The 19,998-nt window shown below is 45.0% G+C and overlaps 1 protein-coding gene across 1 annotated transcript; it reads left to right on the top strand.

The window, feature by feature from the left end:
• Positions 1–3,753: 3,753 nt before the first annotated feature.
• On the top strand, positions 3,754–19,091 carry LOC124661144. Its single transcript, XM_047199001.1, has 21 exons — positions 3,754–3,897; positions 4,250–4,312; positions 4,433–4,707; positions 4,806–4,899; positions 4,982–5,059; positions 5,148–5,207; positions 5,289–5,393; positions 6,067–6,180; positions 6,427–6,468; positions 6,628–6,735; positions 6,811–6,998; positions 7,447–7,730; positions 7,818–7,939; positions 8,044–8,086; positions 15,005–15,096; positions 15,585–15,633; positions 16,735–16,805; positions 16,891–17,013; positions 17,685–17,779; positions 18,211–18,256; positions 18,811–19,091. The coding sequence occupies exons 1-21, from the start codon at positions 3,754–3,756 to the stop codon at positions 18,856–18,858; spliced, it is 2,244 nt and encodes a 747-aa protein (XP_047054957.1). The 3' UTR covers positions 18,859–19,091.
• The last annotated feature ends 907 nt before the right edge of the window (positions 19,092–19,998 follow it).

Below are 19,998 nucleotides of genomic sequence, written 5' to 3'. Positions count from 1 at the left end.
TTCAGCATCCTCCATGAAAGTATCACCGAAATGAGCAAGATAGCTTTCATCGATGAAATCATCCCCTTCTTCATCTTCTTCCATTATAACCCCTCTTTCTCCATGCTTGGTCCAACAATTATAGCTTGGCATGAAACCGTGCCGAAGCAGGTGCATGTGAACATCTCTTGAGGAAGAGTAACCCTTCCGATTCTTACATTTAACACATGGACGAGATAACAAAACCCCCTCGCTTGTTCGCATTAGCCACTACGAGGAAATCTTTCAAACCCGCACCGAACTCGCCGGAGAGTCGGTTACCGTACATCCATTGTCGATTCATCCGCATTATTATAATATAAAATATATAATTAACCATCATGCATTTGTTAAACTAACTAGCTACAAACAATATAAATTAAACAATGAACTACACACACATGCACATTTTATCAACGACACATCAAAGGTTCAAGTTGCTAACCGCGATCGAGGAGGAAAAAATAAATGAGAAAGCTCAAGTGTGGCTCCAACACTTCATATCATGTTTGTTTCATGCTCTTGGGGCATTTCATCAAACACCTTATGTGCATAAGAGGAACCAAAAGCAAACCTAACACCCACTTGTGAAGCTTGTGAAGAGAATGGCACCAAATGGCTAAGTGTTGGCTGCTGGATGGGTATATATAGGGGAGGGGCTTTAGTCCCGGTTGGCCTCGGCCAACCGCGACTAAAGGCCTTCGGGCACCTTTAGTCGCGGTTGGCCCGGCCAACCGCGACTAAAGACCCCCACGTGCACCGGCTGGCCACCGAGCGCCTGGGCCCAGGCCTTTGGTCGCGGTTCTCCTCCCGAACCGCGACTAAAGGTACCATTAGTCGCGGTTCCTGCAGCATCGCGACTTATGGGGCTCACCCGAAGCCTGTTTTTCCACCAGTGTATAGTTTCTTTATAAATTCCTTGTTGTCAATTTAGTATCTTCAAGAATCTTACTCGAGGGTTCTACAATGTATGCATGGATGGAGCCAGATATGTACATGGGTTTACATGTGTACACCTTATTATTTTTGGGGAAAAGCTTTACCTCTATATTAAGTATGTACTTACAATATATTTATGATAAATCCGAACGTTTGACTATTTTTGTATCTATGTAGACTGGTTATATTCCCCCGTCCCGGTCCATAGGGCTCGCGCGTATCCCTAGATCGTAAATTTGACAATAATAATATGAAACATATATTAAAAAATATATATCATTAGAAAGCTTATATATTCTACTTTCTAATGATATAATTTTTGGTTGTACAATTAATATTATGTTGGCTAAATTGAGAACTTAAAGATACACGGAAGCCCTATAAACTAGGACAGAGGTATTATAAAATCTAGCTCCACCCATGAACGTGTGTATACTAAGAATGTGATTGCTTTGGGTGATATGTTGCGGGCATCCAACGGCCTGACTAGCCACGTTTCATATTCGGTTCAGTTTGGATGAGCCAATTTTGCTTTTGGTTGGAAAGACAACCGGCTTGAGAGATGGATAGTATTGTGATGACCTTTTTTCGTTGAGGTGGTGAGATCACACCCATACCATGAACATGTAACACGGGCAACGTAATCAGCCAAATATAATATCGACAATAATAATTGCAAAATTTAAACTAAACTTCAACAACATGTTCAAGCATCACGGCTCAAGAATATACTCCCGTAGTTCAAATTACTCCATACATCAGATTTGGTTGAGCAAATAGATAAAAGGATATGTTAAGGTCCTACAGTATCAAGTGCGTGCAATACAAAATTATAATTTCATGATTGCTTCGATAATTTGCAAATGTCCTGATGAAACGAAAATCGATAAATATGTGCAGTACTAACTCCATCTGAAAATAAGTGTCTCAATTTTTTAGGAGCATAACCTTACGAAAAAAGTGAGGTAATAAACCAATCTTAGCTCAAAATGAAAAACAACCTGGCGCTAGTAAGTGCGATTCAAATAAAATACTAGGATGGATGCATTCGATTCGATTCATAATTTCGTGCCCCACGCCATGGCAAGCGGATCGATGCATGCCATGGGGGCAACATCCACGCGTTACGGGATGGAGTCGAGCCTCGGCGGTGTTTGGGAGGGAGGTGTTCATACATCATAGGGGGCGGAGGGAGAGGCGCACGGGATGGAGGCATCGACTGTCGAGGCGAACGATGGCGGCGACAGACGGGATGGAGGCCTGTGGCTGTCCTGAGAGAAGGAGACGCCGACACGCTCCATCGAGGCTAGCCATCGCGGGGAAAGGATGCGGCGGCGCGGGATGGAGGCCTGCGGTCATCGCCGGGTAAGGAGGCAACGACCCGCTCCATCGAGGCCGGCCATCGCGGGGAAAGGAGGGCGCGGCAGGGGATGGAGCGCTCCATCGAGGCCAGCCGTCACGGGAGGACAAAGGTGGCAACGCTTTCCGTCGCGACGAGCTTCACTGGCTAGCCATGACGTGCGATTTGGGAACTATTTTGTGGAGGCGAATGTGCATGAGAGACGGAAGTGAACATGCACCTCCACATGATTAGGCCCCCATTTGACGGTGCTCCACCCGAAGGTTGCGAGCGACGTATCCTCTAAGCAAACATAATTATTCTATATCAAATGCGTGCAATATGAAATCATAATTTCATGATTGATTCGATAATGTGAAAAGGTCTCGATGAAACGACAATTGATAAATATATGTAGTATAACCTTACGAAAAAGTGAGCTAATGGTATCTAAACGCATATGACCAGGCTAGCCTAACCAATTTTAGTTGTGCAAACATTTTAGCCATGGTCCAGGAAGTACCTTTAGGCAGGCATATTGTCTGCCTCAAATCAAACATACTCTAGATCTTTTCGAAAGAATCTAAAGAGTGGAAATGACAACAGTTTTGATGTAGCTTGTCCTCTGTATTATTGTTTGCCGAGACAAAACAAAACAACACGAATGAGTCTTTATACTAAACGTTCTTACTTGTTTACATTATATAATTATTAAATCTTAATTAAGTAGTATTTGCAAATTTATATTTTTTATACACAAACTCAAGCAGTATCTGTTTGTGTTGTATACAAAAATATTAGCTTGAACAAGTGTAGTGGTAGCATCATTTTTAGAGTCCATTGTTGCACATATCCAACGTTACAAAAGTAGAACCCTGAGAGATTATGCTAATGTTAAAACTTCGGGCATGCTAAACTAGTTTCACCCTAAATCTAAGAAAATCATAGAAATTTTGACATCATAAATTCTAATTTGTACCGCTTAGATGCACTATGGTTTCTTTATAAATTCATTGTTGCCAATTTAGTATCTTCAAGAATCTTACCCGAGGGTTCTACAATGTATACATGGGCGGAGCCAGATAAAAATATGGGTTTACATATGTACACCTATTATTTATGGGGAAAAGCTTTACCTAAATGTAAAACAACAAGCTGGCGCTAGTGAGTGCGATTCAAATCGAATACTACTAGGATGCATTCGATTGGATTCATAATTCCGTGTGCCACGCCGTGGCGGTGCCACCTACCCGTCGCCTTCATTTCCATCCCCCACACTCGTGACTGACCTCCGACCAATTCCACGATTCGCTTCCCAAAATTCCAATTCCAGTTGCTGCTCTCCGCGGGCGGCCAGGTGGGCAGGCAGGCAGAGACTTGCGCTTACTCCAGTCAGTCTCCTCCCCCGCTCCGGTCAGTCCCCGCCCCGCCCCGAACCCTACGCTCCCGCCACGCGCATGGACCACCTCGCCGGCAGGCTCGCCGCGGCCTCCCTCTCCTCCGACGACCCCTCCGCCGCCGCTGCGGGGAGGGGCGGCGACGGCAACCTCATCGACGTCATACGCGCCGTCGAGCGCGCCGAGGGCACCATCCGCGACCAGGTCAGCCCCCTCCTCCCTCCCCGTAGTCGTCCTGTCGTCTCTTGGAATTCAATCCGCGACCCCTCTCGCTTGCTCTTCCGCGGCTCTGAATCGCTTACCTATATACGGTACAAATGGCCAAATCAGCAAGACCGTCCATGTCCTGTTCCCTCCCGTATGAGCTTCCAAATTTACTATAGCAGATGATATGCCCACATGATTTTGTCTGAATTTAGCTTCTTATTATCGCGAGCCCCTCTTTGTCTAGTTAAGCAAAAAACTTGCACCGCTAGCAGTTCATAGCAAGCTAGGCAGGCGTGCGGTTTGCTCCATGTAAACGCAGCTGATTCCGGTTTCTTGTATCTGATCTTAGCTGGAAGAGAACAACCGCCTCAAGGACGAGCTGATGCGCAAGACGCGGCAACTGCAGATGATTGTGGGTTAACTCACATCCCTCTTCATTGCTGCGGTGTTGCTACTTGCGAGTACAGCTATAGAGGAATGCGTATTGTTTTTGATGTACTCAGTTTATTTTTTCGTTTTTATTTGGTTCCAGAGCGAGGACGCTACCTCCCAAGGTTCCTTCGGTGGAGTGAGTCAAGAACCCCACGCTTCTTCGACAAATGCCCAGGGCACCTCTATCCTCCATCAGAACGGGATCTCGGGAAGTGGAGGAGAGCCCCAGATGCATGAACGAATCAACCAAAACTACCCTGACAGCGGCCAGGCTAACGGAGCGTTTAGAAGATCGTCAGGGGAACCCGCTGCTGCGGACAGTGGCGGACCGTCACAGTTCTCCACTCCGTCATCTCGTTCACTTTCTCCAACCAGGTAAGAAAGCACAACTGGTGTCACCTAAGTAACCTGTCCTGGAAAGGCGTTTTGGATAGCAGAATTGGATATATGAACTAAAAGTCCCTTCCCTGCAGGCATAGAAAAGGCGATTATGATACAAGAATCAACTTAGCTGGACAGGGGTTACTGCCTGTTTCAGAGATGAACTCGAACATATCCTGGAAGCAGGTAAGCTTGATTTCCTTGCAACACCATATGTAATGCTTATTATATGAACTAATTTCCCTGACAAAAGTTCGTCCCTACACAGGACCTTGCTGTTAAGGTCAAAGAGCGCGAAGAAGAGATCGCACGGTTAAGAGAGCATCTTGGTAATTACGCAGTGAAGGTGACTACTTTATACAAAGAAAAGGCATTTCATTCCTGCTGTCTATTCCCTTTCTATCTTGCACCTGACCGCGAACTATTGCTCGCAGGAAGCAAAAATACTCAATGAGAAATGTACGTTGGAAAAACGCATTGCTTATATGCGTGCGGTAAGATATTGCTTATCACATATTCTTTAGTCCCTTGGATTGAGTATACCCAGTTATCTTTAAGAAGAATTTTTTTTCCAGGCATTCGATCAACAGCAACAAGACTTAGTTGACGCAGCATCAAAGGCTTTATCGTATAGACAAGATATTGTTGAGGAAAATGTCCGTCTAACACATGCGTTGCAGGTACTTCTCTATTATTGGAATGGTCATGGCTTATTTGCTTGTTCTGAATGGCTACCACTTAACAGATGTTCTATTTTTTGCATGCTCAAGTTGAACTCATTTAAAATTGTGATGATTTTGATGCCCATACCCATTTCAAATTTAATTTGTTTATTTGCATTTTTGTGCATCTTTTCATCATTATTATTTTGCCATATTTCTGTAAAGATCCAAATGCATATACAATCATTTATAGATGATCAGATCATGCATTAAGTTTATGAGTATGTTTGTTATGCTTACTTCAGCTTGTGCCTTAGGAAAATCTTTAATTTGATGTCGGAATGCAACACAGAACCGTAATTTCTATAACCGATGGAATTTTTTCACCTTAAAATACGTATGCAGCTCAGTTTTATTAGTTGGATATAGTTATGACTTGTGAACATGCCATTTAGAAACGGACATTTTAACATTTTGGAGAGTTGAAGGTTTTATCATAAGATATTTCATGTCTTGGAGTTAGATATGACTTACATTTCTTTTGCTATGTTAGCTTTTCTGTGTATCTTAGTCAATTCTTCTGTACAAACTGTTACTATAAGTTTTCTTTATCGGTTGTTTATTGTTAGATGCAGTACTGTAGTATTAAAGAAATTGAAATGATACTGATGTTTCTTGTGTTACTGTATAGGCAGCACATCAGGAAAGATCAACTTTCGTATCTTCTTTGGTGCCTCTTCTGTCTGAATATGAAAACCTACGACCGCCTGTCCTCGATGCTCAGTCCATTGTTAGTAATTTGAAGGTATGCCCTGTTTCCTGACGTTTTGGTAGGGTACCATCATTAAGTAGCTAGGACCTAAATATTTTTTTGCAGCAGACAGGCCAAAGGATAAAATGCAATGATATTAGTGACTAGGGAACATGAAATAACTTTTGATGGAGAAAAGCAACATGCGATCAAGCTGCTTCTATTTTTGTTCTGAACTGAGTTTGAAGTGGCCGGGATCTGATTGAACCTTTTGCTGAATGTGTGTTCCTCACCCTGTAGGTTTTGTTTAGGCATTTGCAGGAGCAACTTATGATTAGCGAGGTGAGCAACACGATGCTGCAGTAATATGCATTAACTTTCAGAACTGCAATGCACACATTCTATAGTCAGTAGTGAGCTTGTCATGCTTGCAGAGCTTACTGCTGATATTCTTCTTACAGAACTTTGAAGTTGCCTTTCATGCAATCTTCGATGATGCAGGAGAAAGTTCAGGAGTCACAGTACCAGATTACCCCATGGCAAACTGAATTGCCAAATAAGACCAGTCTTCCTGTACAGTCACCTAACGATCCTCTTGGAAAAGCTTTGGTGACTTTGCTATAGCTCTATAATTTTTTTATTACTCTTGCGACAAATACTTTCTCTAACTCTTTACTTTCCCAGAGCAAAAACAGTCTTGATATCGTGCCCCAGACACCATATCCTCATGTACAATCTCCAATGTCTTCCCCTGTTCAAGGTAGAGGTGATTGGAGTGTATTAGCAAACAAAAACCGTCAAGTAATTCCAAGTGAGGTTCCTGCAAGAAATATTGGTCATGATTACAGAGAAAGGACCTCTCTTTCAAGCAGGTAGTGCCTATCCTTTTGGAGCTTAACAGTTTACCTTCCTAAGTTACCTTTTGCTCTTTAACAGTGTTATTTTGCATGCTTAAGTTAACCATGTTTTTTTGTGGCTGTAAATTTGGAGGCAACCAAAGGGGGCAAAGAAGCAAAAAAGGGACATAAAAGTGGTTATTCAATTTGTTGGATGACGTATAAATGTTTATGAATGTTTGCAGATTTTTATTTCTTGTTCATATCACCATTTCATTATTTTGGTATACTTAAATTGTTGTAATCCACCTCCTAGAAGGCATGTAACCCTTTTCTTATTCAGCCTGTGTCTTTTCTCGAAAAATAAATTGTTGTTGTGGAAGGACTAGCAAACTATGTCTGTTAGTCTGTACTTGTTCATATCATATTTAATTATCTAGGCATTACTAGAGTACTAAATATGACTATGAATTTATGTTCGCAGCAACCTTTTTAGGAACGACGTTTCTGCTGAAGCATCTCAATATGATTCTCATGCTGTCCAGTTTGATTTCGATACCCAGAGCCAAAACCCACCATTCAAGGGCCTTAGTAGAAGCGATGCATTGGATGGTTCTGTGGGTGCTGAACCCCAACATGCGCGAGAGACTTCTGCTCAATGGGGTCCTGGAGACTCATCTAATTTAGCATCTGGTCTCGAGGAAGCAAATCCTTCATATCCCTATCTTCCTACTGTTCCTGAGGAGCCTGGTTCCTCTTTCTCTGAAGGTAGTTACTATAGGGTTAAGTTCCTACAAGCAATTTTTTTACTATTTCATTTAATTTCAAAGTAGATGCCATTTTGTGGATATGCAGCTGCAGAGGATGATCCATTGCCAAGCATAAAAGAACTTCGAATTACTGGTGAAGCTTTTCCTGGGGGAGACCTTCAAGCAAGTGGGTTGTCCATTGATGGAACAACAAGTTGTAATTTTGAGGTGCGCCTGATAGATACACATTTTGAATTAAAAAAGTACTTTTCTATCACATTATATTTGTTTAGTTCAGATTTTTAGTTTTGCAACTCTTTATGCATGTTCAGTGGGTGCGGCATTTGGAAGATGGCTCTGTAAGATACATAGAAGGTACTATTTTTTTTTGAGTGATGCATAATAACTGAGTTTAAGGTTTATGCCTGTTAGTGAGCTATTTGTATATTGTATTTTTCCCGGTAGTTAGGGGGTTTCCTGCATATTGCACACCTGTACTTGTACTATATATTGTGGCCTTTGGCCCCGTGGAATACAAGTTGCATATTCCCTAACATGGTATCAGAGCAAATTTAGGATTAGGCTAATTTCTTTCTTGGAGGCTGCAACCCGTCCGCTGTCACGCCGCCGTCGTCCGTGGCATCTGCAGCCGCCGCCTCATCTCCCTCCTCATCGGCTGCCCCGTCGCCTCCTCGCCGGCCGCCGCCTCCTCGCCGGACGTCTCCTTCTGTTATGGTGCTGCTAGAGGGATGGCGCGAGAGGGCCGGCCGGGGGCCTTGCCCACGGCCGGTGGCAAGAGGGAAGGGATTTCCTTCTTAATTCTTGCTTGATTAGATTGATACATCTCCGCTCCTTATATAGAGAGGTTTACTTGAGTCCCTAAGCAAACGACCCTTATCTCTAATTAACCCTAAGACTAACGGGCTATACCGCCAGCCCAAGCCCATTACATACTCTAACACTACACCCGACCTGGACACAAACCTAAACAAACCATGACTCGACGCAACACAAACCTAACACCTAAAAATGAGCCTTTTATATCTCGGCTTGTTTTATTACTCTCAACCTGAAATGGACTGGGACACTTTATTGTTGACCCCTGAACATAAAGTGGACACCATCCGCCTGTCGGACGTGCACCTGTACAGCCCCTGGATCCCATGGAAACCAGCCGGACAAAAGGAGCCCGCGCGCGGCGGCCGGCAGCGGAATGCAGTGGTGCTACGTGGTGCGCTCCTGTCGGTGACACCATGCCTTCTCCCCGCCGGATGACTATTGATGGCGCAGACTTTGAGGTCGCTGCCCGCGGGAAAAACAGCATGTCCGCCGCCCGTGGGGGAAACCGCACGCCCAAGATCCCTGACGTAGCGGATGAGATCGAGGTCCGTTGCGCAATGAAGCGCAACTTGGAGGAGCCGCAGCTGCGCGATCACGCATCTCCCGCACACGCCGACGCACTAGGAGGCCGCGCGCAGCGGCACTGCAGCCTCACTGCCGCCGATACATGGCGGATAGCGATCCAAGCCGAAAGCGGTGACGGCGACGGAGGGAAATGGACCTGGTGGAAGGGCATCCCGGGCGGTGTCGATGTAGAGCCCGGGGCCAAGGTCGCTCCCACACCGCCGAAAGGCACGGACGACGTCGGTGGCGGCAGCAGCTGCTGTTGCAGCTGCCCACCGAACGGCAGGGACAGCGTCGGTGAGGACAGCAGCTGCAGCGGCGGCGTTGATGGCGGCGGCAGCCGCCGCCGTTCGTCGCTGCAGTGTCCCGTGGGTAAGAAGGAGGCCGGCCGGCCGGAGAAGAGGGACCCCCGGCGCCGAGGTAGGCCCGGCTCGGAGATGGTGGACGAGCGGCGGCCGGGGACCGCAATGCCCGTTGTCCGGCGGCGGCGACGACGAGCAGAAGCGCCGGCCGCAGCGGCCCGGTGATCGCGGCGGAGGCCACCTGGTGCGTCGGCCGCCACGGCAGCGCGCGCCGCCGGCGGCGGCGGCCCGTAGGGACCGGCCGAGAAGAGGCGGATCTCCCGGACGAGCGGTGGCGAGATCGCGGATTGCTCCGGCGATCTCCTCCGGGGCGAGGGCGACGGGAAGCGGCGCGGCTGGAGGTGGTCGGCACCGCCTAGGCGGGGCGCCGGTTGTGGTGGCCATCGTGCCGATGGTGGTGGGATGGTCGGACATGATCGAACCCGGAAAGCTGATACCAAATGTTATGGTGCTGCTAGAGGGATGGCGCGAGAGGGCCGGCCGGGGGCCTTGCCCACGTCCGGTGGCAAGAGGGAAGGGATTTCCTTCTTAATTCTTGCTTGATTAGATTGATACATCTCCGCTCCTTATATAGAGAAGTTTACTTGACTCCCTAATCAAACGACCCTTATCTCTAATTAACCCTAAGACTAACGGGCTATACCGCCAGCCCAAGCCTGGCCGGCCCTCTCGCGCCATCCCTCTAGCAGCACCATAACACCTTCCCATCTTCTTCATCACCGGCCGCCTTGCCGCCCTGTCGTCCTAGCCTCGACCCTCCCCGCCGGCCGCTGCCCCCCTCGTCCTGGCCTCGGCCCTCGTCCCGCTTGGAGTCTACAGCAACGCGTCGCACCCGCAAGTTTGCTTGATTCCTTTCCATCGGGAGTTGACCCGATCCAAAAAAAAATCAAAAAAAGAGTGAGAGAGCATGTTTGCCTCGTCGGGTTATGTTGCGATTCCTCGCTGCCCCGTGATTTTTGATGACGCGAATTACCCTGATTTCGCTGCCTTTATGCGCATTCATATGCGTGGTCTCCGTCTTTGGCGTGCGGTCTCCTGTCCGCCGTGCCCCGTTGCTCCTACGGCTCCTACTCCACCGACTCCACCAGCTCTTGCTTTCGATGCTCCTCATGCTGACCAGGATAAAGCTAAGAGTGCGGATGATGCAACCATTGCCACGTATGATCGGAAGGCCCACGAGTATTCTTCTGCTCTTGAGACCTACCGGCTGGACCTGACTGCTTACACCTAGTGGATGAATGATGATGCCCGTGCTGCGGCTGTTCTCACCTCCAGTGTTCTACTGCAGTTTGCTTCTGAGTTTATGGGCCTCGGTAGTGTCGCCGACATGTGGCCTCACCTTCGTTATTAGCCGTCCGAGGATGTTTTGTATCTGTCCGTGGTTCGTTAGGAGCATGATCTTCCGCAGGGTGACTCTACTATTGATCAGTTCTACACGTAGAGTGTTGCTATGTAGAGCCAACTCGACTCTTTTTGCACTGCTATTTGTGGTACCTGCCCGTATTGTCAGACTGTGCGCTATGATGTGGAGTTTTAGCGCGTCTACGAGTTCTTGTTTTGTCTCCACAAGGATTTTGAGCCCCGTTGTGCTCAATTGCTTGCTTGTGGTCGTGTTCCTATTTCAGAGGTGCGGTCTGAGCTTCGTGTTGAGTAGACTCGCCTACGAGGCGCTGGGTTACTGGATGTTCCCTCTATGTTTGCTATGCTTGCTACCCGTGGCCCTCCGTCATCGCCTGCTCCATCGACTCCTTCGCGGCCCGCTACTCCGCTACCCTGCCACTTTTACCCACTCCTCAGGGTCAGGGCTAGAGTCGTGGCCAGGGTGTCTAGGAGCGTGGCTCTCGTCCCCGTCCTCAGTGCACCTACTGTGACCTAGATGGTCATACTGAGTCTCGTTGCTACACGAGGATCATGATCTACGTTAGCATAGGTCGCCCTCTCCTCTTGGGATGCGTGCTCCTTCTAGCTCATTAGGGTCGTCTTCTCCAGCTGGCTACACTAAGCAGGACATTGCGCGCCTCAAGTGGCTGTTCGCCGCTTCAGGTTCTCCCTCGATAGGTATTGCTGGTTCTGTGACTGATTCTTGCTCTGCGTGAGCACCATCTTCTACACACTCTGCATCCCCGTGGTTTTTGGATTCTGGAGTTTCGTTTCATATGACTTCTGATTCTTCTGTTTTGTCAATCTCTTTGACCTCTTGATTCTCCTCTTAGTGTTCTTCACTGCCAATGGTGCTTCTCTTTCTATTCCTAGGCAGGGCACTCTTTCTACTCATTCTTTCTCTATTCCTGATATTTCTCATTTTCCACGTCTTACCGTGAACCTGTTTTCTGCGAGCTAGCTTACTGACTCTGGTTCTCGCGTCATCCTTGACGTCGATTCGTGTTCTGGTCAGGATCGTCGCACACAGGCTCTGGTTGGTGTGGCCCTCGCCGCCATGATTTTTAGGGGCTTTGGGAGTTAGACTGCCTTCGTGTTCCTTCCGCTGCCACTTCGTCTGCGAGTTCCTCTGCCGTCGTCGCCTCTGCCACCGGCTCTTTTCAGTAGTGGCATCATTGTCTTGGCCACCTTTGTGGTTCTTGTTTGTCGTCATTAGTTCATCGTGGTCTTCTAGGGTCTATCTTAGGAGATGTTTCTTTACAATGTTAGGGTTGTAGGTTTGGTAAACAGATTCAGTTACCCTATCCTACTAGTGCGTCTGTATCTCAGCGACTTTTGATTTAGTTCACTCTAATGTTTGGGGATTGACTCCTTTCGCTTTTAAAGGGGGCCATCGATATTATATCATTTTTATAGATGATTTTTCTCGTTAGACTTGGCTATATTTTATGTCTTCTCCTAGTGAGGTGCTCTCCATTTATAAGCGTTTTGCAGCCATGGTTCTTACTCAGTTCTCTACACCTACTCGTGTGTTCCGTGTAGATGTGGTGTCCTTCCTAAGCAGGGCACTCTCGCTCAGTTTTCTTGTCCCGGTGCGCATGCTTAGAATGGCGTTGCTGAGCGCAAGCATCTTCATCGTCTTGAGACTACTTGTGCGACGATGATTGCTTCTTCTCTTCCGCTTCATTTCTAGGCTGGGGTTGTCTCTACCTCGGCCTATCTCATTAATATCCAGCCGTCCGCCGCCCTTCAAGGTGGCATTCCTCTTGAGCGACTCTATGATCGCTCTCCTCACTATTCTATGCTTCGGCTGTTTGGTTGTGTTGCTATGTTCTCCTTGCCCCTCGTGAACGCACCAAACTATCCGCTCAGTCTGTTGTGTGTTTTTCCTGGATATAATGATGAGCATAAGGGCTACCGCTGTTGGGATCCGGTGGCTTGTCGGATGCGCATTTCTCGGGATGTGACTTTTGACGAGTCTCGTCCTTTCTATCCGCGATCGACCGGCTCGACCTCTATTGTGGAGAATCTCTCTTTTCTTGTTTTTCCCGACTCTCCTCCCCCGGTCCCACCCGTCCCTTCTCCTTCTCCTTTTGTGTCGTCTCTTCCGACTTCTCCGACGGCTTCTTCTCCGTCTCCTCCGACGTCGCCGCCGTCTCCTCTGACTTCTTTGACGCCTCCTTCGTCTTCACCCTCTTCATCGCGATCTCCTCTCGTTGCTTCTTCTCATCCTACTTTTCCTTTTCACTATACTTGTCGTCCACGTGTTATACCTGAGTCGACTGGTGCACCCTCTACTTCTGGCGCACCTTCTACTTCCGATGCACCCTCTACTTCTGGTGCACCGTCAGACGTTGTATTCTCTACGTACTCGGCCCTGTCCTTCTCCTGATTTCTATAACCCTGCTAGCTATAGTGTCTTGGCTATTCCGGAGCCGACTACTTACCGTGAGGCTCCTGAATGGCAGCTCGCTATGGCTGAGGAGATTGCTGCGCTTGAGCGCACTGGCACGTGGGAGCTCGTTCCTCTTCCTCCCCGTGTTCGTCCTATTACCTGTAAGTGGGTCTATAAGGTTAAGACCCGCTCTGATGGTACTCTTGAGCGATACAAAGCTCGACTCGTTGCTAGAGGTTTTCAGCAGGAGCATGGTCGTGACTATGATGAGACTTTTGCTCTTGTCACTCACATGACCACTGCTCGGATTCTTCTTGCCGTGGCCTCTACTCGCCATTGGTCCGTGTCTCCGCTTGATGCTAAGAATGCCTTTCTTAATGGTGAGTTGCGTGAGGAGGTTTATATGCAACCACCACCTAGGTATTCCGCCACAGATGGCCTGGTCTGCCGTCTTCGTCGCTCTCTCTATGGCCTTCAGCAAGCCCCTCATGCATGGTTTGAGCGCTTTGCTTCTGTGGTCATCACTGCTGCTGGTTTCTCTCCTAGTACACATGATCCGATGTTGTTTGTTCACTCTTCTCGTGGTCGCACTCTTCTTCCGATCATGTTGATGACATGATCATCACTGGTGACGACCCTCAGTATATTCCCTTCTTCAAGGCACGACTCAGCGAGAGTTCCTTATGTCGGATCTTGGTCCACTTCGCTATTTTCTTGGGATTGAGATTTCGTCCACCTCTGATGGTTTCTTTATATCCCAAGAACATTATATTCAGGACCTTCTTGTTCGTGTTGATATTACTGATGAGCTATTGAGACTCCTATGGAGCTCAATATTTCTCTTTGTGCCGCTAATGGTGATCCTCTCTCTGATCTGACTCGTTCTCGACATCTTGTCGGGAGTCTCGTCTATTTGGCTGTTACTCGCCCATATATTTCTTATCCTGTCCATATTCTGAGTTAGTTTGTTCTGCTTCCACTTTGGTCCACTATAGTCATCTTGTTCGTGTTCTACGCTATTTACGTGGAATGATCTCTCTTTGTCTCTTCTTTCCTCGTTCCAGCTTGTTCCATCTCCAGTCCTACTCCGATGCTACGTGGGCGAGTGATCCTTCGGATCGCCCGTCCCTGTTTGGCCCTATTGTGTTTTTTCTTGGTGGTTCTCTCATTGCTTGGAAGACGAAGAAGCAGCACTTTCCTATTCGAGTGCCAAGGCTGAGTTGCGAGCTATGGCTCTTCTGACTGCTAAGGTGATTTGGTTACGGTGGTTACTTGCAGATTTTGGTGTCTCTCTTACGACACCCACGACTCTCTTGCATGTGCTATCAGTATTGCACGTGATTCTGTTAAGCATGAGCTTACTAAGCATAAGCATAAGCATAAGCATAAGCATAAGCATATTGATGTTGATGCTTTTTTTATCTGCCAGTGTGCTCAGATTATTGCGCTTCAGTATGTGCCTTCAGAGTTGCAGTTGGCGGACTTCTTTACGAAGGCCCAGACTCGCGCACAGCATAGCTCTCCAAACTCAGTGTTGTGGATCCACTATGAGTTTGAGGGGGGAGGGGGGGGGGGGTGTTAGTGAGCTATTTGTATATTGTATTTTCCCCAGTAGTTAGGGGGTTTCCTGTATATTGCACATCTGTATTTGTACTATATATTGTGGCCTTTGGCCCCCGTGGAATACAAGTTGCATATTCCCTAACTATGCCCTTGTTACTCATCATGATGTGGATTTTTTTTTGGTTATAGGAGCAAGGCAACCTAACTATTTAGTTACTGCCGATGATGTGGACACTTTACTAGTCATTGAAGTTCAACCCCTAGATGACAGAAAAAGAAAGGTAATCAGTTTTTCATGTGCTGATCTTTATGCTATATTGCTGTATTTTTGTAACACTCTGGGGAATCCTTCCTGGGGCTATCTATTTTTGTATTCCTTTCGAATTGACACACCAGAGGTTTTTTAATGATTAATTATCATTTCCCTGTTCTTATTTCTTAAATCTCTGATCGGTTACAAGATAACTAGATAGTTTCCATTAAATAATACACATACTCTTCTTTCTTTTCGTATATATGTGTGGAGATTCAGAATGCTCAGACAGTCAAGTCAGTTTGAGACAAAATCCAACCTGTGTTTTTTCTTAAAGTTCTTTCTTCAAATGATAAAATATTGAAATCAGCAAGATGCGATGTTAGTGTAATCTTAGATGGATGAGATCTTCTACATCGTTAAATTTCTCTCGGAAATGGTTTCCTAGTTGCTACTATTACTTACAGTGTTAAAATGTTTGGTTTTGTTTTGAAACCTTCCTGTTTCCTATTATAGGGTGAGGTTGTCAAGGTTTATGCTAATGACCAATCAAAAATTACTTGCGGTGAGTATTGAATTTGTAACATGCTCTTTCATTTTCACTTTAGCCTTTTCTTACATGTATCTTCTTGTTTTAATTTTTTTTTTGGTTCTAAGTGTATCTATCGTCCAAATTATAGCCGGGCTAATAGTAGTCAGTGTGTGCTTGTAAAATACTTCCTCCGATCCTTTTTAATTGACTCGGATTTAGTACATACTAAATCCGAGTCAATTAAAAGAGATCGGAGGGAGTAGCTGATAACTCACCAGTTTACATGTGAATCAGAAGTCAGCATATTCCTAACTTCAGAACAGGAACAATATGCTTACAAATCAAAATAGTTTTGAAAATAGGAACCGTGAAATGCTAAATCAATATAGGTTAATGTCAGGTCCAAAGCCGCATACATGTTGATCTTCAAGCGTTATTACATGTTACAACTTCAAACTTTATACCGGCTTTACTTATGACCCTCATAGTTTGTATAGAATGTGGAGTTACTAGCCTCACAGAAGAGTGATATATCGTGAGGGAACTTTCAAAGATAAAAATCCAGTTAACTGTTGCAGAGCATCAGTGATATTAAAACACAATTGGAATAGACATACACACCTGCTGTGGAGAACTTATGTGTATCGAGCCAGTATGCTCATACAGTTTATCTGCATTAAATTTGTATGCCAAACTAACATTATATTAGCCAGTGTGCAAAACGGAAGGCCTTTACAATAGCAAGTGTGTAGAATGGTTTCTCCAAAATCACTCTGATGATGGGTTATATGATGTATCCCACTATGTTAAATTCCACTGTGGACCATGCATTAGACATGTTGAAACCAAATTAAGTATAGCAACACTGTACCACATTTCACAACGAAGAATCCAGTAGACAGGTTGAACCAGCTTGAAATCTGGTGTGACTTGAAGGAACTTTTAAGTATGGTTCAACATTTCTATATTTGACCTCTCTACGTATCCTTAACTCCCCAAAACCCAAACCTCGGTACTTCTATTGTTTTGGTGCAAGACATGTGATTGTGTGACTGCAATACTGATAAGTTGTAGTGTAGTAGCGCTTTGCATAATTTGAATGCTTCATAACTTGAGCAACCATCTTTGTTGCAGATCCTGAAACAAAGGAACTTATCAAGAAAACTCTAGAAGCTGGGCATGTGTCTTATCAAGTCCAGCTACCTGTATTTTACAACTATCCATCCATAGCATTCTTGCTACTTCTTTGTGATACAAGACAGCTATTTAAAACGTTAAATCTTGTAACAGCAGGTGAGATTCTTAGACATGTGGGAACCAGCTGTTTTGGCAATAAAGAGGGAAGGTTACAGCATTAAATGTAACGGGCAGCGTGGTGTTATTCTCACGGAGAAATTCCAGCAAGAATCTGCTGTATGTCCCTACTCTTTCTTTAGGAGTATTTTTTTCTTTTCAGAAAGGCGATCTAAATATATGATTGGAATGGGTTCTGTTAGTTCCTTCCGTACCTGAGTAGCACGTTCATTTTCCCAAAAATGGGGTGAAAGAAAACCAGTGGTATGTAGGTGTCACCAGTAATTACTTTGAAATAAATCTGGCAAGCAAAATGATTTCGAATCCCAGATGCTTCACTATTTCAGACTAATCAGTCCGAAATCCAAAGATATGACCATCTGTACAGACTTAGTCTCTTACTATATGTAAAAAAAGCAACTCTAAAGAATCCGCTGCTAACTGGCTGTTTCTGGATCTTTTCTGTTAGGTGGTGAGTTCTGTTCTAGCTTATAGGATTGCTCTTCAAGTTACGCTTGACAGTATTATCAGTTCCCTAGTTGTGATGACTGATGAGTTTTAAAACTTTCCCATTTAGCTATTCAACTGTACATAATTATGTTTGTAGACCAACTAACTACTAACAATGCCTTTTTTTGCCATTTAGCTACTCACTCCGATCCATAATAAGTGTCGGGGCTTAAGTTCAATCTGGTCCAAATTTGAACTAAAACTCTGGCACTTATTATGGAAAGGGGGGAGTACTTTATTTGGTCCTCTAATCATGGTTTGGTTTACACTGCGTTTTCCAGATTAATATTCCTTGGGGATACGATCGTGCAAAAGAGTTTGTGATTGTGTCTGCTGATGGTAACGAATATAATCTCCAGCCAGCAGAAAACGCACCGTAAGTACCAAACTGAGTTTTTTTTATTCATTATGGATTTGGTGCAAAGTTAAACTAAAAATCCCTTCATATATTTTAGCGGCAAAATGAAAAGCAAAATCTCATGCGTTTTCTTGGAAAAATATATTTTAGCAGCATGGACTAGTACTGGCTGTCCTTAGTAAACCATCCTAGATACCACTTGTTTAAAGAAAAAAATACTTGTCTAATACAATCAGAAGTATGTAGATTCATGATTGAATTCCTTATCAAGTACAATGTCTGGAAATTTAAACTAAACTTGAATTCAACACTTCATCTTTGGCTTTGCGAATTATCTGCCAGTATGACTGGTGCCGTCGTGTTTATATTTATTACTGATGAGGTTATACACTGTAATGCTGAACATAAAATATATACTGCTTATCTTACTGTCTATTCCAATTTTGCAGACCTCGTGATACGATTGTTCTAGTGTTAAGATTGTTCAGAAGTATGGTATGATCTCTTTTGCTCTTGCGAAGGCATTACATATGACTCCCTTTAATTATCTGATATTTCCATGACAATATCCAATGGGCCATCATGAAGTGATGGTCCTACTTTACTCAATTTTATAAATGAGCACTATATGATTTTTAGCATGTTTGATGGGCCGCATTAGCTGGTTATTTTTTAATCTTAATTTTACTATCATCTTCCCACTGTTAGTGTTAGCACCTTTTTCTTTCAAGTTAACTATAAAGTTCTTGATTCTTCCCACTATACTGCTATGCTGATATTCAAGGTAGCTAGATTGATATTAAGCTTGGTTACCAAATTCATGGTTACCTACCTTTTCTAGTTAAGGTTGTAGAGCCTGCATCATAGCGCATATTGTTGATGACTCTGCCTGTTAGTGGTATCTTATATAGTACTACCAGCTAAGACCCTATTCGAAGAAAGTGTGATTTTAGTGGTTTTGAAGGAATACGTTGCTGTCAATATTCTATTCTTTGTCATCCCTATGCTCAGTTCCTTCAACCCTAATGTGGAGAATGTGCATTTTGCAGGCTGTGGAGAAGAGGAGAGGAAGGAAAAAGGGCATCTTTTTCAAGTAGATCTGTCTAGCCAATGTATATTCATCTGTATCTATTCTTCAGAGTGAGCATAACATGCGTCATGGTGATAGCCTGATAGGTGTGCCGTACTGTCTGCTGTCGTATTTCCTGTAGAGATCCCCACACGATTTTTCTGTATTCAAATATCGAAGAACCTGGTGCGCTCGGAGTTGTAACAAAGAGCGCTTCATCATTGTAAATACAGCTTAGTAGAAATGAAGTTACTTCTCGTAGCTGTTCTATGATGGGCCAAATGATGAACAAGCCCAATACCATGCTCTTCATGTTTCCTTTACACCAGACTACACTTGGGTCGTCTGTGGTTTGGGCCCACAAAAGTCTACCTGAAGAGGATAAAGGTTATTCAAAGGTGGTGTAGCATGCCATTTTCAGACTGGACTCGGCATGTCCGTGGACTTATGGAACTCTATAATTGGCTAATGCCACATGGTTTATACCTGAATCCTGATGAGTTCGTGGATATTAGATCAGCAGATGCGTGGAACTGGTAATACCTTGTACACCAGACTCGTAAGATTTGCAAAAGCCACCACGGTTTATTTAACGAAATTTGCACATATTTATTTCTCCTTTGGATAGGGCTACCTCGCAGAGTTTGCTCCCTAGCCTAAATAACGCTTCACCACGAATTTCACGCTCACACGCATAGTACCACTATTCTCTGTCTCACTCAAGCCAATTGGTCTGGAGAGCATTCCAATACTTTTGAGTAACTTTAACTTTTTGTTTGATTTTTTTGAATTTTGCAAATAACTTTCAACCTGATTGACCGGCCACCAAATTACCCTGAGGGGGTCTCTATGGACCACGGAACGAGCTCAGCACGCCACACACAATTTGGACTTGTCTTTGAGATTGTGAGTAGGCGCGGTTTTTCTTACCGACTGGTGATGTTCTGAGTCTTGTCTCGCTCAATCTGGGCCGATGGGCATGGTTTTTCTTACCGACTTGTGATGTTCTGAGTCTTGTCTTGCTCAATCCGGGAAGACGTCCGCGCACCCCGAGTCACCTCGAAACCATGCATTGACGGCAGCACTGCATTATATTTTTTTATTTTCCTTTTTTCCTTTTATTTTTCAATGTGTTTTCACTTTTTCTGCAATAAATAAATAAATTTTA

The sequence above is a fragment of the Lolium rigidum genome, chromosome 6 (genome assembly GCF_022539505.1).
Source record: "Lolium rigidum isolate FL_2022 chromosome 6, APGP_CSIRO_Lrig_0.1, whole genome shotgun sequence".
NCBI classification, from domain to species: Eukaryota; Viridiplantae; Streptophyta; class Magnoliopsida; order Poales; family Poaceae; genus Lolium; species Lolium rigidum.
The sequence above is the reverse complement of the archived record's forward strand: the minus strand, read 5'-3'. Positions and strand labels throughout refer to the sequence as shown.